Genomic DNA, 26,237 nt, shown 5'->3' with positions numbered 1-26,237 from the left:
AAATTGGTGGCTATAGCGAATCTCCAAATTCCATGCTATTTTAAAGTCTGTGGTATCACCCGACCCTTGTTTGATCCCGAGGTCTCCCAATTTCGAGGCGGACCCTTTAACCACTAGGCAGGCGAAGCGGTTATAGATTTTTGCAAACATCGATATTTATTTATCGATATCCATGTATGCTCATGAATTTTACAGTCGTACGATGGCGGTCCGTTTTGTGGGGGAAGAAAGACGGTGATCTGAGAAAATCACCGACTTTTGACAAGTTAGTACTGAGCTTGCTCACGTCTGATGTACACACATGCACACCATGGTGGTGGGAGACATGTTACAAAGGCTTCAACCGGTTAGACACGACTTCAGGCCAGTCTCATTCCCTTGCTCTGGCGAGCGCCAATCGAAGCAGCAACAAGTACCATTTTTTAAGTCTTTGGTATGACCTGACCCGGGTTTGATCCTTCGAGACGGATGTACTAACCATTAGGACACATAGCGTGTCCGAACAATCGAAACAGAACCATCTTAACCGCAGCTCCAGGGCCCACTCTGCTTAAACAATTGAAAAAAACAACCAGATATAACCAAAAGCACGAAACACTCTTAACGGCTCGATCATGCAAATGCCATCAGGATGCAACGACTATAGCCCTGCTTGTCAAAGTAGTTAAAAGTGCACGTCACTCGAAGAGGTATTCGACAAGTTCTGATGATGACTATGTTTTCTCCTCCTCCAACATAAGGTTAAACCGTTTCGGAAACAATGTCATTTTTTGTATGACGGGGGTAAACAAGGTTATCTTAGCAGACAGAGAGCCGGACGGACGGGAAGCTGCGGTACTCCCTCTACTAACTACCACGGGTGAAGAATAAAAACAATAGTAAAGTGTAGCTTAGTGCTGACTCGCAGTAAGGCTGGTGGAGTTCAGCAGAAAGACGTTGATAGGAAATCATCACGCAAGACCTTGTATAACATGGCCATAATTTAAACTTTATTCAAACTGGGCTAGCTTTTTTAAGACAATGCGTGGGATGTGTTAAATATTCGGAGTGCCACAGTAAAAACAATTTGAATCTAAAATGCCAATCTTTTATGACCAAATGAGAAAGCAATGGAAACGATTAAGAAAATAGACGTTGGCATCAACATAAAATACATATTGTAACACTACATGCTTGGTTTTAGTACGTAGCTAAAACCCTGGTTGATCGGCAGCAGAAGGAACCAGCTCTTGTAACTAACACAGAATAGACGAGAAGGTGGACATGTGGCAAAGAATGACAGTTACTCTGATTTTTCTTATAAATATCTCTATAAAACGGCTATCGAGTCACATCTTGGAATGGTTAACATACATGACTTTGTCCATAAGCATTCACACTGGACAATATAATGAGTTAGGCAAGCCTATATCCACATTCTAATAAATGTTAATAACTTGCTAAAACTGTTACGTTAATATTCAGATAATACAGATCTGGTTTCATAAACATGATAAATTCTAAATTTCATTGTAAATATTAACCCAAATTATAAAGATGACAACTGAAGCAAACATATCAAAATAAAACCCTTCAGGAGTGGGGTTAACTTCAGCAAGATAAAATTGACTTCAATATGAAATTCCAATTGTAATTATATCCTGCCTTCATCATGAGTGTGAAATTTGGGATTCTTGTATAAACTGGGGCTAGAATAAAACTGTACCAGTGATTATTATTAAATTTAATTAAAAATTATATGTGAAGTGAAGACATTTCAGCCAGAAGTTATTAAAGTTAAGGTCTATGTAAAAAGAATTTCGGGTATTTAACAAATTCAGGGCACTGAAGTACAAGCAGCTCTCCAACAACAGTTCCTCTTCAAATTATTTTGACCAAAGTATAAAAATGGTGCAGACAATTTCACTGATTATTACACAGTATCACACACTTCACAAATAACCAAATAATCAACACCTCACAACCATCATATAAACATTGATGCATCTGAAAACGCTTCATGTATAATAAAGCATGATTAAAAATCACCTCCAATACTACAAAATTTCTTTTGTTTTGTTTTTTTATCTAGGAAAGAATCCAGATTTCAGTTTGAACACAGAAATTAACCAAAAAAATGATACAAAAATGTGCAGGGATAACCTCCTTTCATGACACCAGTTTTTACTTTCATAAGACTTCAAAACAATATTTCGTTCTACTGCCAAATTAAATTCTGTAAATGTGTCATGCAACTATTTGTAATTCATTTTGATTCTTGGTCAAGTTTTGATACTGTACATATATACATGGCATCCTAATTTAGCAACTTGTTACAAAACAAGGGTATAGACAGGGAAAATCTGGTTCACCACTGTCCAACGCAGCTCTAAAGTAGTAAAGAACAGTATATGCACTATGATATATTTAAAGCAATAACAATGAATAATCATTCCAACATTCATAAAATCAGCACTAAATATATGACTGTTCTTTCTGGCACAGGTAGAGTTAACTCCCTTTGTCTTATGGCGGCAAAAAACATGTATGGAGATTGAGAAAGAGTTTAACAAATGTATAGGTAACTGAGTAAATGGTGCATATGAAACTAGACAGGTGCAAAAAGTAGGAAATAGAACAACAAACACATAAAATAAGATAGAAAAAAAAGTAACAATTATGTAATGTAAACTGACAATGGAAACACATGCCCTGGTTACGTTTAACAATGACAAGTTTTCTTGTAAACAATTCTATGTTGATGATAAGGTCAAACTTGCCATTTCTGCATCTGGGATTAACCTAATCCAGCGTATTTAAAATATACTCCCAATTTGTCAGTCACCAATTGTCATGTATAGAATACTTAGACAAAATGATAACCAATTGTTTATCCACAAATATCTAAAAGCAGAAATACCATGCTGCAGAGAAAAAAAAGTGTTGACTTGGCGAGGTGTTGTGTATAACAAAACATCCCGCGCTTTACACATATGTAGATTTTTTTGTCAACTGTGGAAGATATTTTCACATGTTTCAACATTATACTTTACAGTGAGAGATTATACAGCACATTTACAGTCCACATGTCTCACATAACACTATGCCATGACCCTCCCAACTTTCACTTTCAGTTCTGAAAATGCTTGTACACTATACAGTACTATTCTTGTAAGATATTAACATTCCACACGTTTACATATATACACAGACTGTCACCACACAGGAGTCATTACCACCAGGACTTCATCACCACCATCAAGATTAAGACAGGCTGTTGTTCTTAGGTTCATCACCATGATGACAGGCTTTGTCACCATGATGACATGTTTTGTCATCAACAAGATGACAGGTTTGGCTAGTTCAGCTCCAACTTTTTGACAGGCCTATTTTCACTCTTCTTTATCTTCCTCTGGGAGTGGCTCTGAGCTAGTACTCATGATACGACCATCATGACTGGTCTCTAGCAAGGGGGCATCTGCAAATAATGGGGTGCAAACTCAAAAGCCCATCCTGAACACACCTCCAATGTCATGTCATGTAGCAAAGTTGTGGTAAATGTCTTAGAAAGCCTCTTAGTAAAATCTAAAAAGTTTGATAAGAACAGGTGAAAACAACTAAAGGATCTTTTAAGAACATTCAGGTAAAAAGTACATTATTGAATGGTACTTATTTAGGAACAAATAAGCAAGGAAATTAAGGAGGTTAAATGCTATTGAAGCTGTCCGGCACCTCACCAACTCCCTAACAGAGACAAAGTGAGAGTTGTGTATTAGACACTTTGACTGGTGAGAGTCAAGAATCATGTATGACAGTTGTCACATTGAATGAAAACGACTTACCATCATTGGCCAGGCTACCGTTGGAAGATCCCAGGCTGCCAGCATTCGCTCGCCGTGAAGCCAGAGATGGGTTAGAAGCCCCACTGTCCACTGTTTCCATAGTACCTGCTGTGGAGGCATCACTAATACTAACGTTGACAGTGTCGAGAGAACCAAACACCTCAGGGAAGCCATCCCTGTTGTGCACTGTGCTGGTTGTGGCCGTTGAGTGCCTGTTACTGTGGTCTGTGTTAGCAGGAGGGTTAGGTTGGTGGTTGCCCCGCAGGGCGGAGGGTACAGGGGGCAGTGGCCTGTACTGCTGGCCATGTGATCCTACCTCACTGACCACACCAACTGTGGTGCCATAACCGGGAGAGGCCTGCCCACGCTGGTTACCTCGTGTTGCTTCATCGTAAGAAGGCAGGGCGACTTGGCGCCCTTCCGCATAGGCTATTAGCGCCACACGGTCATGCTCATCCACAGAGTTGCTGTGTACACGGGTATAAGGGGGTGGGGCAGGAGTGGTGTGGTACAGACGAGGGCGTGGCTTGTGACGACGGAATATTACGGCCACCATAACAAGCAGTAGGACGCCCAGAACACTGCAGGCCGTAGCAACCACAATGGCCAGGGTACTGATATGAGAGCTGTCAGGGGTGGTGAGGTCTGATCCAGCACTGATCTGGTTAGACACTGAAATCACAAAATGATAAATTTACCACTGTACGACGTCATTATGACAACAAAGAAAATGTAAGCCTGTGTGCCTCTGACAAGTTTGATATAATACACTGTCAAATGAAAATGACCTGTTAATTCATACAACTGTAGCAATCAACAAATCCAATGATCAGAGCACAGCTTATGAGCATGCTACATGTACTTGTGCTTTATTGAGGTACATGTAAAATACATCAACTTTACAAAGATATAACTTTACAAGCTTGAATGATGCCTTGCTTCCAATGTTAATATTGCTGATGTTACCAGATATGCTGTTAAGCATGCCACGGTTACCTGGTATGGTTACGTGGAATGCAGTTTGGTGTCATGGTTACCTGGCATGCAATATTTCACATCATGGTTACCTGGCTGGCAGTTTCGCTTATCATGGTTATCTCGTATGAAGTTTCGCATGTCATGATTACCACACATGCAGTCTGGCATGTCATGGTCACCTATTACACAGTTTGGCATTTCATGATTACCTGATATTAAGTTTGGTATGTCATGGTTTCAATGCTAAGCAGCCTTGCATGTCATGGTTTGCCAAGTATGCAGTTTGTCATGTCCTAGTTAACTGCTGTGCAGTTTGGCATGTCATGGTTACGTGGTATGCGGTTGAGCATGTCATGGTTACGTGGTATGCAATTTGGCATGTCATTGTTTATCTTGTATGCAGTTTGGCAGGCAATGATTACCTGGCATGCAGTTTGGCATGTCATGATTACCTGGTATGCAGTTTGGCATGTCATGGTTCCAATGACCACTGGAGGTACAGGTGAGGGCTTCAGCACCCTCCAGAGCGTAGCCCTCACCACAGTGACACAGCCAACGCATCCCGGGAGTGAAGGGCTCGCAGTAGTTCTGGTCATGACCCTCACATGTACACTGCCCGTCAGGCAAGTCAGGGGGTGAGGAGCAGTACATAGACTCATCTGTAACAGATACAGCTGTGGTTACAACAGTGTGCAGTTCTCAACAAATGGAGCAGTACAAGGATTTTTCTGTAACAGATACAGTGTGCAGTTCTCATCCCAAAACAGCACTGTCTCAAACACAAGAGTACACAGAAATGAATATTAGATTGCAAAATTTTGACCATTCAAAAACTGGACCTATAGCCAAAATTAATAAACATCTCACAAATTGAAAAACTGAATCTATGACAGAAATACAAGAAATTGAACTGACTGGGAGACACACTGGTGAGGCATGTGAGACCAGGTGTATAAAACATTAGCAACATACACACTGGGGAGGTATGAGACAAGGTGTATTAAATTCACTTGTCAGGGCTATATATGTATAGCAGTAATGCCTGAGGTTTAACGTCATACTTAACAAACTTTTCAGTCAAACGACAAGGAGTTTTTAGGTGTGTGTACATACACTATGTCTTCTTGTTGCAGGGTGAATCGATTCAACCAAAGTGCTGCCACCACTGAAGTATCATGCTGAAGGCACCAGATATGACACCCCACCCAGTCACATTATGCTGACACCAGACCAACCAGTTCTGTTTCCTTGCTCTAACCTCTCAGTGCTGAACGGCAGCAACAAGTACCATATTTTCACCCACCCCGGGCTTGATAACGGGTATTCCAGCTTTGATGTGGCCGCTGGGCTATACACTACAGAGGTATGTTAGACTCACTTATTTGGGCTGTACACTTTGGAAGTATGAGAGACCAGTGTGTACTAAACTCACCTGTCTGGGTTATACAATGGGGAGGTATGTGAGACCAGATGTATCAATCTCACCTGTCTGGGTTATACACTGGGGAGGTATGTGAGAAAAGGTGTATTAAACTCATCTGTCTGGGCTATACATTTGGGAAGTATGGGAGACCAGGTGTACTAAACTCACCTGTCTTTGGCTATACACTGGGGAAGTATGGGAGGCCAGGTGTACTAAACTCACCTGTCTAGGCTATACACAGGGGAAGTATGGGAGACCAGGTGTACTAAACTCACCTGTCTTTGGCTATACACTGGGGAAGTATGGGAGGCCAGGTGTACTAAACTCACCTGTCTGGGCTATACACTGGGGAGGTATGTGAGGCCAGGTGTATTAAACTCATCTGTCTGGGCTATACACTTGGAAAGTATGGGAGGCCAGATGTACTAAACTCACCTGTCTGGGCTATACACTGGGGAAGTATGGAAGGCCAGGTGTACTAAACTCACCTGTCTGGGCTATACACTGGGGAGGTATGTGAGACCAGGTCTTGTCTTCTTTACACCACATCAGACTCTGTCCTAGCACACGAAACCCTTCATTACACTCGTACTGCACCTTAGAGTTGACTTCATACACGTACAGCTCATCCCCACCCACCCGGGACCAGTGACCATTGGGGATGGATTCGGGCTGCTCACACTGTATTGTGATGGCTGAAACAGATATGTTATCTTTACATTTTATTTCTATTTACTTGACTTGCTTAGTGTCGTACTTTGCAAATTATTCAGCTATATCACAGTGGTCAGTGGAGATCTGAGTCGAGAGCACTGGCCTTCAAAGTCTCAATAGCTGGATTCAAACAGATGAATCAAGAATAGAAGGTCAAGGGCCTAATAAACTGTCATTATATTCATTTTTACATAAGCTACATGTACAGCTAACTACAGCATTATCTTAATTCTTACATTTACAGGCTCCAATATTCCTTAGGTCAGCCAATAAAATCTCCATATATAAAATTCGTTTATTTTTTTTGTCTGCTGTTTAGAAACAGAACATTCAAAAAGGTTTCATTTATGTGATGGTGATCAATTTTAACTGTTTGGAAAACTGGTATCACAATGGTGTGTTCCATTCGCTCTCCAGAGTCTACTGGAGAAGGTAATGGTCACTAACGTGTTGTTTCCTTGGCGACTGGAGGAGAACAGTGGCGCCACTGCCGTCACACAAGTCTTACATTGGTGCACTTGTTGTAGAATCTCAACTCACTCAACAGTCTGAACATAAGGACATCACACTGTAAACCAGTGACCAATACAGCTGCCACTGGTGGTTGTCAAATCGGCGAAGGTAATGTACCCATGGGTGAACCATCAACTTTTGGTAAGTTACAGACAAACTTTCCCATGTGTCCAGTCAGCCTTCACATCCTGTTTTTGGAAAACAAGTGGTCTCCACAAATGTAAGACTGCCCAAATGGACCTATTTATTGTCAGTATGACCACAGGAGAATCTAGAAATTCCCTGTCCAAGTTCAGGATTAAACTTGCACTTCCTATACCAGCAGCTGGGAGTCATACACATTGCTGTCAAAGTGTCCCAAAATCCATTCATAACCAGACAAGGTCACTTCAGTATCTTCCTCACCAACACCCCTGACGGTTATGAGTAAAACAATCAGCATTTCATACAACAACACTTACTACAGGTGGGCAGTTTGCCAGGCCACTCTCCATTGACACAGGTGAGTTCTGCTAGGCCCTGGTTATCCATGGTGTACCCGCTATGACAGTGATATGTGACCTTTGATCCGTCCACAGGGTTAGCCTTGTAATACTGAACATTGGCAAATGGAATCTGCGGAGGCTGAGGGCAGGGTTTTAACAAGACTGGCAGGGACAAGAAGAGAAAACATATGAATCAGAGGTCTGCCTGATTTCACCACATATACATGCCAATTTCACAACATCATTACGTTCATACCTATGGTAAATCAATGGGTGAGAAATACTGCATTGACTTTACATTTTATTTTACATAGGCTTGCTATGTATATTACAGGAAAAGGAGAATCAGTCTCTATGTTAGTTTGATATCTTTATTTCCCTCACAGCAGCGAACAATTATTATATTAGTCTCACAAGCAGTTATGAACTAATTTTTCACTGACCATCACTGACATAATTAAGTAATGGGTCAATTTATCATATGATTCACTTGCTTCATAGCACAGAATATTGACTTGATTCTAACACATAGCGGAGCATCTAGTTCTTCATCAGCACAACTTGTATCTACACTATGGTGAACCATGCTTACATAGGTAATTAAAACCTATCTAGTGTCTCATATAAAGCAGTAATTCCTGAGCATTTTTTTTAAAAAGCAATAATTCCAATTAAGTTGTTATATCACTGGACATTTTGTATGATGACATACCACAGCTAGGGACTGGCCCTAACCACTGGCCATTGGAGCAGGTGAGAATGGCTGGGGAATTCATGGTCATACGATAGCCTGGGTTACAGCGGATCTCTGCCTTCAGGTCCCTGTACTCCACTTCAGCATTCTCTATGTGAGACACTCGCAGACATGTCTTACCTGTCAATAAGAACAATTCAAATCAGTGATGAGATGTACTCAAAAATGAATTACAGACAATCAATGAATACCCTAATGAATGGAAATGTACACAGAGCAGCCACCTGGGGACTTCAGGGGACCTCCTGAGTGTGTGAATTCAGAAATGTCTTTCTACTTATCTGAACGATTTATAATTATGTGTACAGAAAATTTTGGCACTTAAGTTAATAGGATTTTATGTGTAGACACAGCTGGATTGATTGACAGTATGACTGATACACTGGAGTTTAGTCAAGATTATTTCATTTTATACACAAATTTCATGGATGGAGAAAGCCTGAATGCATAATACAAACCTTCCACAACAAAAGGACAAAACTTTCTACATGTGATTTTCACCCAGAAAGTGAGCTTTTCAATTACGGCATAATCTGTGCTCAAGCATTTTGAAATGATAGCTAAACTCATTCATATTATAGGTAGAAACCACTTCGCCCATCCTTCATGTAGACAGACTGTACAGTAGGCACTTACGGACACACATGGGGAAGTCATCATTGGAGCCATAAGCTGCAGACCAGGTTCCATCCTTACATACAATAAACTGAGTCCCCTTGAGTTTAAATCCAGTGTCACAGACTACCTCTGCTTCTGTCCATCTCACACCCACAGGTAATGATTCACGGTCAGGGTTGAATGCTTTGCCATGAGGAATATCTGGCAGGGAACATTTGAAACTGCTCTCCAACTCTGAAACAGGCATAGTCCTTGATACAACTTTCACAGTCTTTTCAAACAATTTTGGGGTACATCTGCAGTTATTAGTCCACTCGTCATCATGGGAGATGCTGAACAACAAATCATTTGCCAAAGCGTAGTATCATTTAATTATGTAATACTTTTGCTGCACAAACAACAGTTGGTCGGTTTTACTACAAGGCAAGCACAGGACGGAGACCACTGCACTTTACGAACTATCAAACTTTCTTTCACAAGACCACATACATCAATCATTTTTTCGTCACAGATTCTGTGGACTGCTTGAGCTGTTTCAAGAAGACAGAAGCTGTACTCCCTTACCTTGGCTCAACACTGGCCAAAGAAAAAAAATAAACATGCAAAACGTACAATAAATACCCCTTGGTTGTAAGTTTGAATCAGTACAATAATGGTCATGCTTTGCCCAGCGTGGACAAAATGGCCTGAAACTCAAAGATCAGAAACAGAATCAGAAACCAGTCTACAGTTCTGACTTACCTATACACTCTGGAATGCTGGGACTGCCATACGTTGCTGCCCATGAACCATCAGATTTACAGGTAATGTATGGACTGCCTGACAGCTTGTAGCCACTGTCACAGACTATCTCTCTCTCGTCTTCAACATGTACTGGAGTCTGACCAAGCACCTTTCCATGGAGAATGTTTGGCAGTGTGCAAACGGCATCCAGCCGTCCAATCACTGGAACATGATGGGGAAGAATTGGAAGGGCATAAAATCTCTGTAACTTTATTGTGTAAGACTTCGGCAAATTATGAATGAATATCACTAAGAGAAAGTGCCTTTGTCACACAACACTTTTTTTTTTTCTTTCATTTTGGTGTAATACAAAACACTCTTGTACAATGCATTTACATGAAATGAATTGCACGAATGTTCATTGGTACAGTACACATAGCTTAAAAAGCAAATTATTAACGATGACAACAAGACAGCCACACTCAGCAAGATGATTGGGGCATATCCACATGTTAAGTATATAAAACATATAAATTCCACGTTACTAATTCTCTTTTGTGGGGCTTTAGAATGATAAATCATCCAAGGCAATCTTCCACAAACACATGTGTTTCAATAGTAAATTCATTTCGCCTTTCAGAATGTTTCGAAATAGTTCTACAACTGCCTCAGTAGTTGATACTTGTGTCTGCAGGTCTGTGTACACCCTTATATTAATTGTCAAAGTTAATTCAATCATTGTTATAATAGAAGACAGACTTTTGGTGCCGCTATGTATTTACATAATATTACAAATATCATTATTATTATTAGCTGCTAAAAGTGTAACAACAGAGCTGTACTATCTCTGTATCATCTTTATTAAGCAGCACTTATATTTTATCAACGATGTTCACAAGAATAAAGTAAGTACACCCATCAAACAAAGTCTTATTATTATTGTCGTGAGCTAAGACATTCTACCCGAAGTAGTTTTATTGTGTGTACAATACACTTCAACCCAACCTATTAGTTACAAACCTTGAGTGAAGAGAAGCAATCCTAGCTCAAAGCTCAGCAAAACTGACATAACATTTGATAAATCCATCACTCGGTCAGTCTGGGGCAATTCCAGTCTTAAGTCCTTTCACTCTGGATTTCGGCAGATATTTCCATGAAATTCAATTATATATATATACGTTCCTGCTGCTTCAGAGATAAATATGACACTCGTCCTCAGGAAATATTTTTAAGTGTCGTCATCGTACTTAGCTTTACCGAAAGTGCAAATGGTAGTCGACCAATCGTTAAACAAATACTTCCGGATTTCTCCCCAGTGCTCCCATCTGCCGGAATGCCAAATACGCCAAGTCTTCCGTGGGATTTATATGTGTTCAAAATCTCAGTGATGGGTTAATTTTTTTCTTGTTTTATCACAGCATATTCATAAATAAGTGAAATTGCAGAACACAGCAACTTCGCTCTACGCCATATTTAATTCCGAGTTTTCGGCAGGCGGAAGTTGACTGACAAAGCCGCGAGCAAGTGCGCATGTACAGGAAGCAGATCACATCGTGGTTTGTTTTTGTTAGTACACGCAGTATGACCCGCTCGGCGCAGCCATCATTGAGACTTGGGGAACGGAATCCTAGCTTGCGGTAACATAGTAAGTTGAAGAAGTGAGTTTCACATTCATTTGCTGTCGATGCATAGAACTGGACTTACTTCAATTTTGACCTGCTGAGTATTTTGAAGTTGGCATAGTACCGTGGCCTATCGAACAGGTGCTTTCGATTTGGCCTGGGCTGAGCCCGTCTGGCCGGGCGGAGAGACGTTAGGCGATGTCCCAAATGGCCGTGCACTGATGCTTCCTTACTGACGGGCTCGTCTGACGGGGCGGATCGAGTGTGTAGCTAAACACCATATTCTAGGATCTGGTCTTGTAATAAGAGAACCGCTTGTATGCTGTACAGAATTAATTTGTCAACCTTTTTGTCGGCATGCTGTATTAGACAAAATAGGCCTACATGCACGCAGCTTCACGTCGTGGCGATGTGTAGGCCTAAAGCCACCAAGTGCAAACTCGTCTGTTTGTTGATATCCGCATTTTGACGATTCTCGTGGTAGGCCGTGGTATAAAGCATCGAGCTCCACTAATATTATGGAGGCATTGTGCACCTGTAAATACTGAATACTCACTTTGGTGATTGACATTCAGAATTGTGCAAAGAAAGTTGCGTATTGATTGAACTTTTCCGCAGAGCTATCGCATTCCCTTGGCGCTCTCGACGGTTGTGTTTCGATCTGGCCGCAATGGAGAACAGGTGTAGGCATTTAATAATTGAAACCGGGTGATGAGTGAAGACAAAGCCAGTTTATACCTCCCGTCGATGGAACCTCTTGCAATCCAAAGGAAGAGGCTTACCAGCAAAGATTGAACATACATTGGTTTAGACAGTCAATAAAAGGGTATTAGCTCTCGGTGGAGCGGTGAAGGAGTGAGCGCATCGGGCGTGCCAATGGGACTGACGCCAGCTGTATGCCTCTACAGTGTTCAAACACTGAGCGAATGAGAAGACAAGAGCTGTGATGATCAGTTGTATTGGAAATTCCCAGTGTAGTCTATGATTGGTGCTGGCAGGTCGCTGCCACACTTGTTCACTCTCTACCCGCTACTCCGGAGGTACACACATAGCTGCAGTCAGCATGCTGCGTTGTCGCTTTCACGGCGTGAGCCTGGTGCGCATCATCGTCATTCTTGTGGTGCTGTTGATATTACTACAGCTGCTGCATATGTCCCTGTTGTCCAGGTTAGAGGCCAAAGGAACTGTTTATAAACATGAAAGACTAGTGGGACAGAGGTTTCATCAAGAAACACGAACCAGAAACGCCTGGATTCGCATGAGGAAAAAACTAGAGGATACCCATGTTTTAGACCATAGCGGCGAATACCAAGTCTTGGACAACTTTTTAAAGGCAGGAGATACAGACGATACCAATATAGTGAGTGACGTACGAGATAAACTGCAATATTTTAATGTAGATACTAACGGGTTTGACGTGTCCGTGGTGACGCAGTCGTCTAGTCAAAACCTTCATCACCTTAGCGAATTGGCACGGGTATGGCAAGGCCCCGTCTCCGTGTCTGTGTTTACTTTTGGACAAGACATATCCAACTGTTTACTAACAATGGCTTACCTTCATCTGTGTGATGAACATGTTAAAAAATATGTCACATTTCATCTGGTATATCCATTGAGTTATCCGCCTAAAAACTTTAACTTCTCTCACTTATCATCGCAAGGTTTGTGCGAGCATGATGTGGCGAGCATTCCATCAGTGACGGAGAAAAACTATGCCATAAGTGGTCTAAAATACCCTCATAATTTATTGCGAAACTTAGCCAATAAATACACACTAACATCTTACGTGCTAATGCTGGACATTGACATACTGCCCAGCGGTTCATTACGGAAGGATTTTTATAATTTTATACAAAAGTTTACAGCCTCCAATGACTCTGAGAGTGAGCCCACGGCGTTCGTTTTGCCCGTGTTCGAAGTGGAAGCAAAAGCGTCAGTTCCCCACACGAAGTCGGAGCTTCTGAGCGCGTGGCGAGGTAAGACAGCGCGACCGTTCTATTCTGAGGTGTGCTGGAAATGTCAGCGTCACACGAACTACGAACGCTGGAAAAGCGACGCTTCCGCGGGGGATTCCCCTTTGCAGGTGTCATATTACGTGTATTGGAAGGATCCTTGGGAGCCGTTTTACATCACGAAGCGAAATTTACCACCTTACGACGAGAGATTTAAACAGTACGGTTTTAACAGAATCAGTCAGGTTAGTATTGATGGTATTGTAAGTATTGAAGTACCTCTAATTCCCCTAATCTCAGCATGTGTGATCATTGCCTGCCTGAACGACGGTATTGTCCCATTGGTCTGCTTGATCATGGACGCAAATTTCTACACGTCGTCATGGCACATAGACAAAAACACAACAAACGAGACATAAATGTATGTGAGTAGTCCTGTCCCTGTTATGACGTAAAAAGGGATTGTGCATATTTGTTTGATGTAAGTCATTTATTTGTTGCTTTGTTATGATTTGACGAACAGATACAGCGCGTATTGATAACAATATTTTATAGTGGCGTTTAATTGTGAACAAAATATATACAATAATATATCTGACAGACATTATCATGCAGGTGTTGTAAGTTACACAAAGCTCACCATAGCCCCAAGCTGAATAGAGTATTTAGATTGGATTTCAGCTTAGTGAACATAGCTTCACCAGGGCATCCTTCACCGCATGCATGTGGTATTGAATCCGCTTCTTTGGGTATTTTATCGTTCATGCTTCAGAAATACAGCTCGATCAGTATTACGTGGATCGCGAATGAAAACAAAAGTTTACTTTGTGTGGCATGTATCGAAGCGTAAGGCAGGGCTGACTTGGCTGGTCAATGAACTGAGGATTCACTCCAATAGTACCGCCATCACTACCCTATTTCACAAAACATATTCCAACAGAATTCTTACAGAAAATCATATCACTTTTATGACGGGGGCCAGCGTGGCTCAGTTGGTTAGCGCTCTAGGGCAACGTAGTGACCCAGGAGCCTCTCACCAATGCGGTCGCTGCGAGTTCAAGTCCAGCTCAGGCTGGTTTCCTCTCCGGTCGCACGTGGGAAGGTTTTCCAGCAACATGCGGATGGTCGTGGGTTTTCACCGGGTTCTGCCCGGTTTCCTCCCACCATTATGCTGGTCGCTGTCGTATAAGTGAAATATTCTTATTCTTATAAACTTATATGACACCTGGCCTGGATCCCATCTCGTTGTTCATGATAGAAAGACAGAATCAACGGATGCGCATTTAGCATAGACAGGTCTGGATAGATTTCTTGTGAGAAATGTCAAAGACTCGTATTACGGTACAGGAGTTCGTAACTACCATGCCGACACGGTTAGTTTTGAACAACAATAAACCAGCATGCTGGTAATGATACATTAAGCCCATTCACGCATATTTGGGGTAATGAATACCAAATGTGCGCTAATCAGGCATGGCAGATGCATGTCCACACGACATCTCCAGCCATCTAGCCAAGAGCCTGATTCATCCAGTATGTATGCATGATGGTCACCTTGACCATATCTCTTGACATCAGGTTTAGTTCCACTGACGCCGCGGACAGACGGACGAACAGAAGGACGCTATTTATCTGCTTGGTTCTAATTCACTGATGTGGGGTTCTGATTGGCTGATACATGATTCTAATTCGGAGCACAATAATATATGGCACTCGGAGCTTGTATTAAGCCATGCATGGTAGAGGCGGTAGTGGTCAATCAATATTGCTCTAAATACAGTTAACTCGAACTTCTTCGAGCATGAAAAGGCTTTGTGGGCAGTTTTATGGGCCCAGGTAAATTGAGCCAAAAAAAACAACAACAAAAATACAGCTTTGCTTTTACTGTGAAGGCTATGTTCTGAGCCTCTCAAACGTTACACTTTTTCGGCTTTATTCTGTATAGCACTGCATATAAAGCGTGTAAATGTATGAAAGGCTGAAGGATTGGTGTTTTGCACTATAATACTGAAGCCACATTGGCAGGTTTCATCTATAAATCGGCCATGAAATAAGGTACCTGAGCTCCAGGTTTTAGAATTTTTATATAATTCATGCCTTTATTCAACCCATATGGTTTGTAGTTCTTGTATTGTAACCATGCCAGTAGAGCGGGTCGTGTGGTTATAGGACGCTTGTTGTTAAGTCGTGAGGACACACGAAGTCTGGGTTCAGTCCCAGCCGTGTGTAGGGTATTAGTAGATTCGCCGCTTTTCGTGGTGACTTAATAAGCATCGGTGACGATTGTATCACCGTCAGTATCAATATGGAGTATATATCTGTAAATCATTCGTGAGAAAGTTCGTCAGTAACTTGCTAAAGGTGGGTGCTTTACCCCCATACCCTCCCGTTTCATCCGCCCATAAAATTGAATGGCATATAGTGTATGTGTGAAAACTTACCTTTTTAACAATATTCAAAAGAAAATAAAATTACATATACAGTTGGTGATCAACTGCGTATACTCGTATGAGTGCAGGCTAATGGCTATATTGAACCTGAAACAGCACTTTTAAGTGCCACGGGGATTTGGGTGTCAACGTGTGAAGGTTACGCCACGGCTTCCTCAGTTTGCATGTTGAACAACGGTATAGGCCTATCGACCTCAAGACGCAGATTACAAGCTGTGCATGTGCACATTTGGCACTACTCACCTCGCTTTAGGCCTACAGAGCTTTAATAATATAATGGTCAAATTCGAAGTGCTGAAGCTTTCAAGTTCAGATGAAACATCTGGTAAACATCCACTCAGAAATAACGATGACAACACTACATGTATTAAGGGGCTGTGAGAGGATAAAGTCAGTGTGACATCCTTGTACCGAGAAGTTATTGTTGCTACAGATCGGTTCGATTGGCGTCAGTTGGAATCGAGCTGAGCCCGTCCTGTCACTTACAGACAATCAGGGATCGTGCATAGGCATGTCTATTACGGTCGGGTTTAGGGGAATTTCGTATAAGGTAAATAAAGTTATTTATTCCTCTATTTGGTAGGTCTTTGGCACTTATCTCCAAAAAAAAACTTAAATTTTTCGAATCATTGATGGTTTACAAGATTTGGGTGTCTTGGGTAAACTACCGGCCTGTGCGGCAAGCGTCCCCCAATCTTTCCCCCAGACTTTCACGTTTTATTAGTTTAATCACTATAGTGTCATTGTTTACGGTATAGCTTGTTTTATCCGTAGTTATTTATTTGTAGTATTATTCCTTGGAAATCGGTGCATGGTGACGAAGAAATGGAAAACCCATGGATGAGTTCGTTTACTTATTTTACCCTTCAAATCCATGCTTAATATTTGCTATTTATATTATGGCGGTTTAAGGCTGTTCAGGGAAAGCCTGGAGTAAATCATTGTGGTAGAAATATGATCGAGAGGTACAATGTGAGACTTGCATGTTGATCTGGAAATTATTATTGAGTATCAATGCGGAACATGGCACCACTCAGTTTATAGACAAACCATACTTGTGCTATAAAATGCTTTTAGGCTAATGGATTAGATATTGTGAGTATGGAACTTGTAGGGATGTGATTTCTTTGTGTATATTGACAGAAGCTGTAACACAACCCGATTATAGGCCCTGTACATCTGTGTGCAACTGTAAACGGGTCATATAGGCCTAATATCTTTATACAGACATGTTTAAAAGATATAACCAGAATAAGCTTCTATCTCCCAGACAGTTCCACATTGGACATGTTTAAATATTTAGTTGGATGTTGTGTGGGTAATTTACTTGCGGACGAATGCTGAATCAGTAAATAGTTCCACGGTGGGTGGATCTTCCTGGTCTGTCGTGACGAGCTCCCAATGCCCGCGTGACATCTGTAGGTGGTGTAAATGTTGTATGAGTGTCTGTGTTATGATTGGCAGTCTAAGTGATGGTCGTGTACGTAACGGTGTCGGAGAATCAGAGAACCTATGTCCACTTTCAGCTTAGCGTGACCAAACATAAACATGATGGCTGAAATCCTCAGAGCACCAGTCTTTGTGTCTAAATATTTCACAATGAGAATTATACTGCCGTGCGTACATATGAGATGAAATATCGGAGGTTAATAATCCCGAATTTTTACTGGCACTTCCGTTTTTAAAAGGGTGCATGTCTGTATTTTTGGTTTGGCTGAACAATGCAATAAAAGAATCAAAACAAGTGTCATGAAAGTAACAACCAATCTCAGTAAGATCATTATTGTCCAACCAAGAGACCAAGTGTATGTTGCTTCATTAAATTGGTGTCAGTCCTTGTGTTTAACAGTGATGTCTGTCTCGTATCTGCAGGCTGGCCAAATCTCTGACTCAGAATGGTGTCAAAACAAATGTGCTGAGGCGAATTGATTGAGCTTTTTATCGTTTTAACAAGATTTTGTTTATACCAGTAGATATGACACGAGGAGAGTAGTCGGTGCTGTATACCCACTTAAAAGGTTTAACCCTGGTTTGTTCAGCTGGGAAATGTTGTATATGCCGCCATAATTGATATGGCCGACTGTTTACGTTGCCGGCTGCTCGGGCCAAGCTCCCAGGCTGATGTGTGGGATATAGAAACCTCATGATAAGTGATTCGTGCCCCAAGTCCAGCCGTGTTTGGCAGGTCAGCGCCCCCAGACCGTGTCTCATTTTCCTCTCCTAATGTACCCCCCAGTTTTGGCCTATCATGTCAGTGTTTTAAAGAACAAAATATCCGTGTTTGCAGCAGCTCTGTTTTAAACCTTTTCTGTATTCGTCTTGGGACTCTAACCGGATGGGTCCAGAGGCCCGGGTGGAATTTGATCATCGCCGCCACATGTTTTCTGTAGAACTGATCAGCGAGTGTATACATGTCGCTGTAGAGAGCTGGATATATCCAGATGTCCGTAATTATGCTAGAAGCTACTTTTCACATGTATCATGTCACGTCCGGGTTTTTTTCCGGGCTAACACATAAGCCGCTTGAATTGTTTTACATTTGCGTTGTTAGGCATCTTAGTACTACCCCGTCTCTCATGGCTTTGTTTCTTCTCTGTTTGCCTGGTGAAGGCTCTCGGACAGGGGTAAGCTTCAATGGTTGTCTGTGCATACGAGACGCTCGGCTTTATGTACCCTGGGGCATCGCACCACCCTCACAGAAACAAGGATACGCCATCACACTCAATTGGTTATTAATGTTTTGTTACAATATTTGACACTTTCCATTTACCGTTGGTCGATTATCTTCACTGGACCATCCATTACTCTGATTGCTTCATTTTGATTCGACGCTGTAAACTGCTAATATTGTCTAATAGCGTCCTAACGAGTCCATTCATGTTAAATTGCACAAGAGGCGATCCGCTGGGTGCCTTCCACAGGACTTATTTTCATCAGAAGAACCCGGATACAGACTTATCCCTGTTCATACGCCTCATTTACGGCGGCTTGTGTAATGGATAAGCAGTATGTAGGCATAGTAGCTATAAATCACAACGCAGTATTTGAGTCATATGACGTATGTTAGCGCATACATCATAACCAGCACATGTTATAGCTGCTCTACGTCAGTAACAGCCTCTGGCTAATTAAGATAGCTCCCGTCTATATTCAAAACATGTGGGATTTGAGGTCACATACCTGATGTTTGATGTATCTTTTATGAACGAATATTTCAGGAAAAAATGGAGAAATTCCATATTACCTCGGGTAATTTTTCTTGATCTGCGACTGGTGAGCAGAAGGTATATTATTCTCCTCAGAGCACTCAGGCACAGTGAACATAACATAGTTATGCAGTATTGTCTTCTCCAAGGGCTTTTGTGTGTTTGTGGTGTAACACCGTCAGCCCTTCCAGTCGCCACCTTTCCCAGTGGTTTATGCTTTTCACTTGCTTCTGGTGTGACAACGGCCATGTACACGACATACGACATACGACAGCATCAAAGCCGGCACCAGCAGATTAAATGATATATGCACATTTTAAAAGGGCAGCTAAGAGGGTTTGAAGGGTAGGGGAGAACCAGTTATTCCCAGTATAGCCCCGGAGGTAGCGTGGAAATCGAAATGCTAAGGTTCATTCCCTAAATCCGCTCAGCTCCCCAACCCCTGGCAAACATGTGAAGCTCATCATATGCGGACTGGGGGGGAAAAAGTGCCCGGGTTACATTGATTGCGTTATGGGCAGGATTGGTATTTACCCTAAGTTCTTCCCCGGAGCGATCAGCACGCCTCGGTCGTTTTATTCTGATGTGGCATATCGCCTTATCTGAAAACCCTTTATGGTTTTCGCTCCAAGAAGGTTGCCTCAATATCGACGCGAACGTCAAGTTGCCTGATCGACTGCAGATTGTACAAGCCATGATCAGAAACGAACACGTGTGCATGTCCTGCTGAGGTTTGAGTATATGCTATTCCCACAGGAACGCCAGTCTGTTATGAATAATCATGAAGCCCTTTACAACGTTTGACTAATGTGCATACAGCTGAAGCCATTACTCTCGTCGCCAAAATGTCTTTAGACACTGTTTTTGCATGTCATGTGACGAATGTTTTGTCAGACATTAGCATGACTGCACGGCAATGTTTGGTGTTTCTTGTGTCCTCGCACAAGTGTACAAAACCAGATGGGAAGCCATTAAGGCTGTTTTTTTTCAATACTTTTCCTGTGGTAAATTCTGATGCACGTATCAAATCCGATATTCTTATACCACTAGTAAACATAAAACGGGTGTTCCAAGTCAATAATCGCAACTCTTGTTTCTAAATTAACCAAAAACACCAATACTGAAATAATACATAATTAGTAAATAAGGCTGGTGACATGCAAGAGATAAGTTAACAGCAGTTTTTCACTAATGCATGGAAGACAGTTGATATTCTGGGCATGGCATACAATTCAAATATCAAACTGGGAGAAGGGAGGAAGTATAGATATCTCAGTCGCACTTTGGTCGCAACTGTTCAGAAATGCATCATGTTTCTTGAAAAGGAATGTCTTATACTACTTCTATCCCTAGATTATGTGGAATTAGATACAACTGTGACAACAATGTCTTTCCTAAGATCAAGTTATAACATCTTCATATGGCGTTTTACTACACCAGTCGCGAAATTTCAGTCGCAAATCGGTTTGTGTTTTCACTTAAAAACCACAAGTTAATGCTAAAACCTCTTTATTATCACCAGTTGGTTAATAACGCAGTAGATTTTGTGCGCTTTGACCTTACTCTTGTCTGGAGTAACCGTGTTGATAACTTCCTTTGATCCAAAATTTTATGTAGCTTAATTCCAGCACGAAGTCATTAGAAAATAGCCAAGAGAAATTACCCCTCGTGGGATCAGCGACGTACCCTTCGTACGTCTATATTTTTCAGACTTCGAAGGTTTTTTTGTCTGGACATGGTTGTCAGAAGTAACACTTGATATATACCCTCGTTATAGTTTTGTGCCATATGTTAGAAGTGCTCACAAACAGGCCTAAGTAGCTGGGATGAAAAAACGCTGCCTCTGCACTGTACATGTGCCGCCCAGGCATTCTGACCATAGAGCTATCATTACTTAAGATGTGACGAATTTGTTTTTCGACAGTTGCAACGATTTTAAGCATGTTTTGAACCGGACAAAGACTTTTTTATCCGCATTGTACACCATTTTTACAAATAGACTCCGACAGTCGGGTGCAGACGGAGTCACTGCGCCCTATACTATTCAAGAATACAAGACAAGAATGCAGTGGAGTCATCAAGACTGCATCTTCTCTTGTTTTTGTGCACTATAGTTCTCCTCTTGCACGAGGTAGTTTGCCATGTATAGGGGTTGCCGAGGAAGAAGGCAGGAATCTTGTCGCTTCAGAGAGTAACTGTTATGTAATGTGATTTACTATTTTTGTGGTTTCTGAATTACGCTTTGCTAAAGATCGTCTTATTCATAGGCTAGAGTTTAGGTTTGAATGTAGTGAAACACTACGCTCGTCTTACAGAAGCAGTGATGAAGACTACTGACTTTAGGTCCCTGTTTGGTTAGAAAAAGGGAAAAAGGGTAAAAGGGTGACACAGACAAATTCTCTAACATTTAATTGTATTTGAGGGAAACTTACAAAACGCAAATGGAGCTTCATAAGATGTGAATTGAAAAGTTAATTTTACATATACTATACACAAAATACAGTTACGGATGACTGAGACGGTTAAAGCGCTGGCTATCCTTGATCAGTAAGGTCGCGAGTTCGAATCCATTAGTAGCTTTAAGGAGAAGTGTCGGGCACGTGTCGAAAGTGGGTGGTTTACTTAGGCTACTCGGGTTTCCTCCACCCATAAACCTGACAGTGATAAATTCTTGTGCACGGCGTTTAACAACAATCAATAAATACAAGCATGATATTATGAAATATGACAAAAAACTTCTAACATGTGTCAGAGATTAAAATGTGGAATTATAGGTTGCATTCGCCCCGCGATCACTTGGCAAACCTGTGAGGAAGCTAACAGGTTGAAAGCTCATCTTTCAGTATTGCTCATGTTTTGTTTTCGCTTTATTTCAGGTTTGCGAACTCCACACTGCAGGTTATGTTTTCGCCGTCTTGAACAATGCCTTTCTGATTCACCGAGGATTCAAATCTCCAGAGACTTTCCATCCAACCAAAGATAAAGAGCAGGCGCAAAACAGAGTATTGTTTCGTCAGTTTAAAGAAGAACTGAAGACAAAATACCCGGACTCTGATAGACGATGCTAGGCCATTGGAAGTTAGCAGGAGTTAACTCTGCTCGGTTTAACATTGGGTGGACAGGGTTGTGACAGGTGATCATTTAGCATTTAGAATTTTTCTACCATGAGGAGGCTACTGTTGAAATAAAGCAAGGACATCAGGATTTAATATGTGAAAAAGAGATCGTGCAGTCAGGTCATGAAATTTTTCTTTCGAACATTAGTGCGCTCCGAATTCTCATCGGCACGTAATTTACACGGCTTCACGTATTTCTGAGGCGGATATTATCAGGAATGGCCGCGATTCCAGCCTCGCCGTGGTCAAATCGCCGTTGGTCAAAGGATTCCAAATCTGAAGACATCAGTTTTTACTCCAACTGATTGCTTGACGAACATTAAATCTCTGTCGTATGGAGAAGATTTGTGGCATGCTGGTGAGGAAGAAGGGGTTTTTTTTTTGGTTTGACGTCTAAGAGATGCGAGGGGATGTGTTTGATTACGTTCAGTCCGCCAGGGGGTTCTGGAAGATCAAACCAAATAAAATTACAAGTCGGAAGCAGAAGATATGGTATTTATCTCCGGCTAGTTCAGATACAGTGAAGAAGAGATGAGGTGAGACTCTGTCAATTTGACGCCTGTCGACGCGCTGGTTAATTCTTGTAAAGCTCAAGGGTATACTGTCTGGTCCTAGGCAATCACCTGTTTTACTGGCCCTAGCACCGGTAAATTTGGCCAGCGGAAGTGGGGAAGTATCGACTGGATGAGACGGCTCAGACTCACGGCTGCTGGTCCAGACTTGAATGGTCCAGCTAATGAGAGGGTTAACAGCTAATAGCTTGTTAAGCAGTCACGGCGTCTCAAGGCCTAATGAATGGACACGCAGTGATGGTGGGACATCTGCAAAGGATATCACCGCGGGCGGGTCTATGGCGGCTGATTGGCACCGCGTCCAAAACATTATCTGTCTTTGTGCATGGACGTCTCAGGCGTTTCCCCCAGACCACACCATGGACAAAGGACTGATAAAGCTCATAGCTCAGCTAAGTATCCGTTTGCTGGGTTTGTACGTTTGTGCCAAGATTTTGGACTTTCACTGAACAATACCTGAAACTGAGGAGACATACCCCTCACAGCACAGAAAATGTTAGGCAAAACTGCCTCAACGTTTTAGCGATTTCCATTCTGTGTGAGTGTACTTGGTAATGTTTAAGCCTGGTATTGCCTTGACCTTTAAACCTCCCCTTTGCCATTCCTGAAAATCTGGACCAATTCACCCCGCATGCAGCACAGATGTCAGGTTTATGAAAAGACAATCATCCAGAGTATGACCATTACTGGAGTCATTCGTTAACTCCTGTAGAGGGCGTGTCACTTTGGAACTGGAGTCTCGGAGAGCCAGAAATTGTGCCAAATATTGTAATGGAAAAAGGTGTTATCCGCACCGTAATCATGTGTGAGGGAAACATTGTTTAAACCATTCATTCGCGTGCTTCACGCTAAAGCACTCGGGTTGTGATTGTAACTATATAGGCTTAACTTTTGCCCTGCATTCTTGATTGATGTCGCACTTTCTCGACCGTATATTGTATCGCACGTCTGTGACCACACTGAGCGCTGAGATCAATTAATTACACTCACGGAACATACATGGTTGTGCGAATTAGTATTATAGCGTTTGTCACATTTCCTCAGTAGGAGGTGTACGAGGCGACACAACTGATTAAACTTTGGGCCGAAAATGTGTTGTTAAACTCTCTTTTTCAAATAGACATATTGCAATATTCAGCAGTATTCTCAAATCAAGCCAAATTCTCCGTGTCATTTTAAGAGATCACTCAAAACCTTTGCCACCTTACTCATATGAATTCATTATAAAGAAAAAATGTTGGGATATCGCATACTCTGTTTTAGCCATAACTGTACGCTGTAAGACAACGCACTATACTCGTCAGACATGCTTAATTTGTGTGATATGAATATTTGTGTAATAAATATGATTTTGTTCGTGACGTTTTGTAATGCTCACGAATAAAACCTTTTTTTATGAACAGGTCTGCTTTTGTTTTAAGTAGATATTAGACATTATGTAGGGATCAGCTGAGGTAAGATCGGGGTATTACCATAGACTGCTGACAATCTTGAAATAATCTTGAAACGGCTTTTTATTACCATGCAGTTGATAACCTCTGTTTCTTGAGGCAATTACTTGGTGATCCTTGAGGACAACTTGACCTTAGTCATTGAGGTCACGTGTACGAATACATGCGCCGTTTTTATGAAGTACACTTAGCAGAAGACAAATCTTTTCAGGCCAGAAGTGAAGAATCAGTTGATGTGACGCAATCAGATGATATTTGATATTGATAAATGGTTAGCCTAGAATGAAAGAATTGCATCGCTGTTTTTGTGTCAAAATGAATTTTAGGGGTATCTTATGTAGGCCCTATTTGCTCCTGCATATGAGAATTCCTTGCAAATTCTGTAATATGACAGTGAGGAAATAGGCCTACTGATATTATAAAGAAACACGTATTATATGATGAGAAAATTACTAATTCTTGTTATCACACAAGGATGTTTTAATGTCGTGCGGAAATCAAATATCAGAGCACAGAATTTCATAGAATTAGTAGCACTAAACTCAATACTGCCTTTGGGCAAGAGACCGACTAGGAGAAAACGTGGACATGCCAGGGATATGATAGAAACCATCATATAGCACACGATTCACTTCCGTCCGTAATGAATCTGGAAATGGATTAAGAAGAGACAAAAAGTTCACGGAAGTTCTCGCATATAACGTGACTTGACTGTACAGGAATCATGTCGGGAATACCGAACATGATAGGGAATTACAATGGGCAGAAAATACATTAAGACGCTGACAATGACCGGAAATAGCGTCCCTCAAAGACATGTCATCAGGGACCCGTGATGTCAGATTCGATGTTAGAAAGTCCCGTGTGTTACACCTCGGGAATATACTCATCCCATGCTTCACGAGGTTCTTGATTCAGAAATCAAATTACGTAGAGGATATGTAATGAGTGACCCTCGATATCAAATTTATTAAACGAGAGAAGTAGTTTTCACATGAAAACTACTACTCGAATTTAACAAATTTGATATCGAGGGTAACAAATTTCATATCCTATTTATCCAATAAATGCCTTATTGTAAACTTATAGCGGAAAAAAATCATTACGATTTAAACTTTTCGGAAACTGCGAAAGACGTGTGATCGCGTAGTGATATCACATATATAGGTAAAGTCAAGCGTCATCAGTAAGTGACAAGTATATGGCGGAGTATAATATAGTACAAATAAAATTTATTTACATTACGACTTTTTCATACCATTGACATGTCAAAAGTTTGCTTTATACAATATATCGTTCAGTACGTTAATATTTATAACAAGAATATCACATGTTATGACAGAAAGAATTACTGTCTAAAGATAGACAAATTTCACTTGCGCTGAGTACACGCCGTGCAACTTTCAAAAAAACAACTGACAGTTTAACATAAAGAAGGTTGAACAAGCAAAACAGTCTACACAGTAGTAACGGTTAATTGGAATTCAGGCATCAGGTAGTGTTCTTGTGAAGATTAGGATGGCGATTCAATAACACAAATACGTCGTCGTTTGGGTGCTTCGTGATTGTAATGAACATTGCACGTGAAAGACACCATCCGAAATGGGACCGCCAAATATCGGCGCCATTACTTAGCCTTCGTGGCGATACCTCTATGTCGTAGTCAATATCAAGGATTTCCACATTGATTCGATTATCTTTTGTCACATTTATAACTCTGACGCATCCTTATTGTCAATTTTTACGACATACCCTCGTCGACATTTGCAGACGACAAGAAAAAGACGTAGTGCCTTTACAGCCGAGTTGTAACTTTGATTGGTCGATTTGAGGAATGAA

At 41.4% G+C, this 26,237-nt stretch overlaps 2 protein-coding genes across 3 annotated transcripts; one reads left to right on the top strand and one right to left on the bottom strand.

Annotated features, from left to right (window-relative positions):
* Positions 1-973: 973 nt before the first annotated feature.
* Positions 974-13,934, bottom strand: LOC135466587 (sushi, von Willebrand factor type A, EGF and pentraxin domain-containing protein 1-like). Of its 2 annotated transcripts, XM_064744143.1 has the most exons (10): positions 13,883-13,934; positions 11,050-11,160; positions 10,048-10,251; positions 9,325-9,540; positions 8,647-8,808; positions 7,911-8,096; positions 6,711-6,917; positions 5,252-5,458; positions 3,822-4,493; positions 974-3,457 (listed from the first exon to the last, which is right to left on the bottom strand). In XM_064744143.1, the coding sequence occupies exons 2-10, from the start codon at positions 11,114-11,116 to the stop codon at positions 3,372-3,374; spliced, it is 2,007 nt and encodes a 668-aa protein (XP_064600213.1). In that variant the 5' UTR covers positions 11,117-11,160; positions 13,883-13,934; the 3' UTR covers positions 974-3,371. The 2 variants fall into 2 exon arrangements, with proteins under 2 accessions (XP_064600213.1, XP_064600212.1); XM_064744142.1 differs by lacking the exon at positions 13,883-13,934 and having other exon boundaries at positions 11,050-11,601.
* On the top strand, positions 11,640-24,251 carry LOC135466588 (beta-1,4-glucuronyltransferase 1-like). The gene is made up of 2 exons (XM_064744144.1): positions 11,640-13,848; positions 22,136-24,251. The coding sequence occupies exons 1-2, from the start codon at positions 12,715-12,717 to the stop codon at positions 22,325-22,327; spliced, it is 1,326 nt and encodes a 441-aa protein (XP_064600214.1). The 5' UTR covers positions 11,640-12,714; the 3' UTR covers positions 22,328-24,251.
* Positions 24,252-26,237: the final 1,986 nt, after the last annotated feature.

This window comes from Liolophura sinensis, chromosome 6, assembly GCF_032854445.1.
Source record: "Liolophura sinensis isolate JHLJ2023 chromosome 6, CUHK_Ljap_v2, whole genome shotgun sequence".
NCBI lineage: Eukaryota > Metazoa > Mollusca > Polyplacophora > Chitonida > Chitonidae > Liolophura > Liolophura sinensis.
This window is presented reverse-complemented; position numbering and strand designations above follow the sequence as displayed.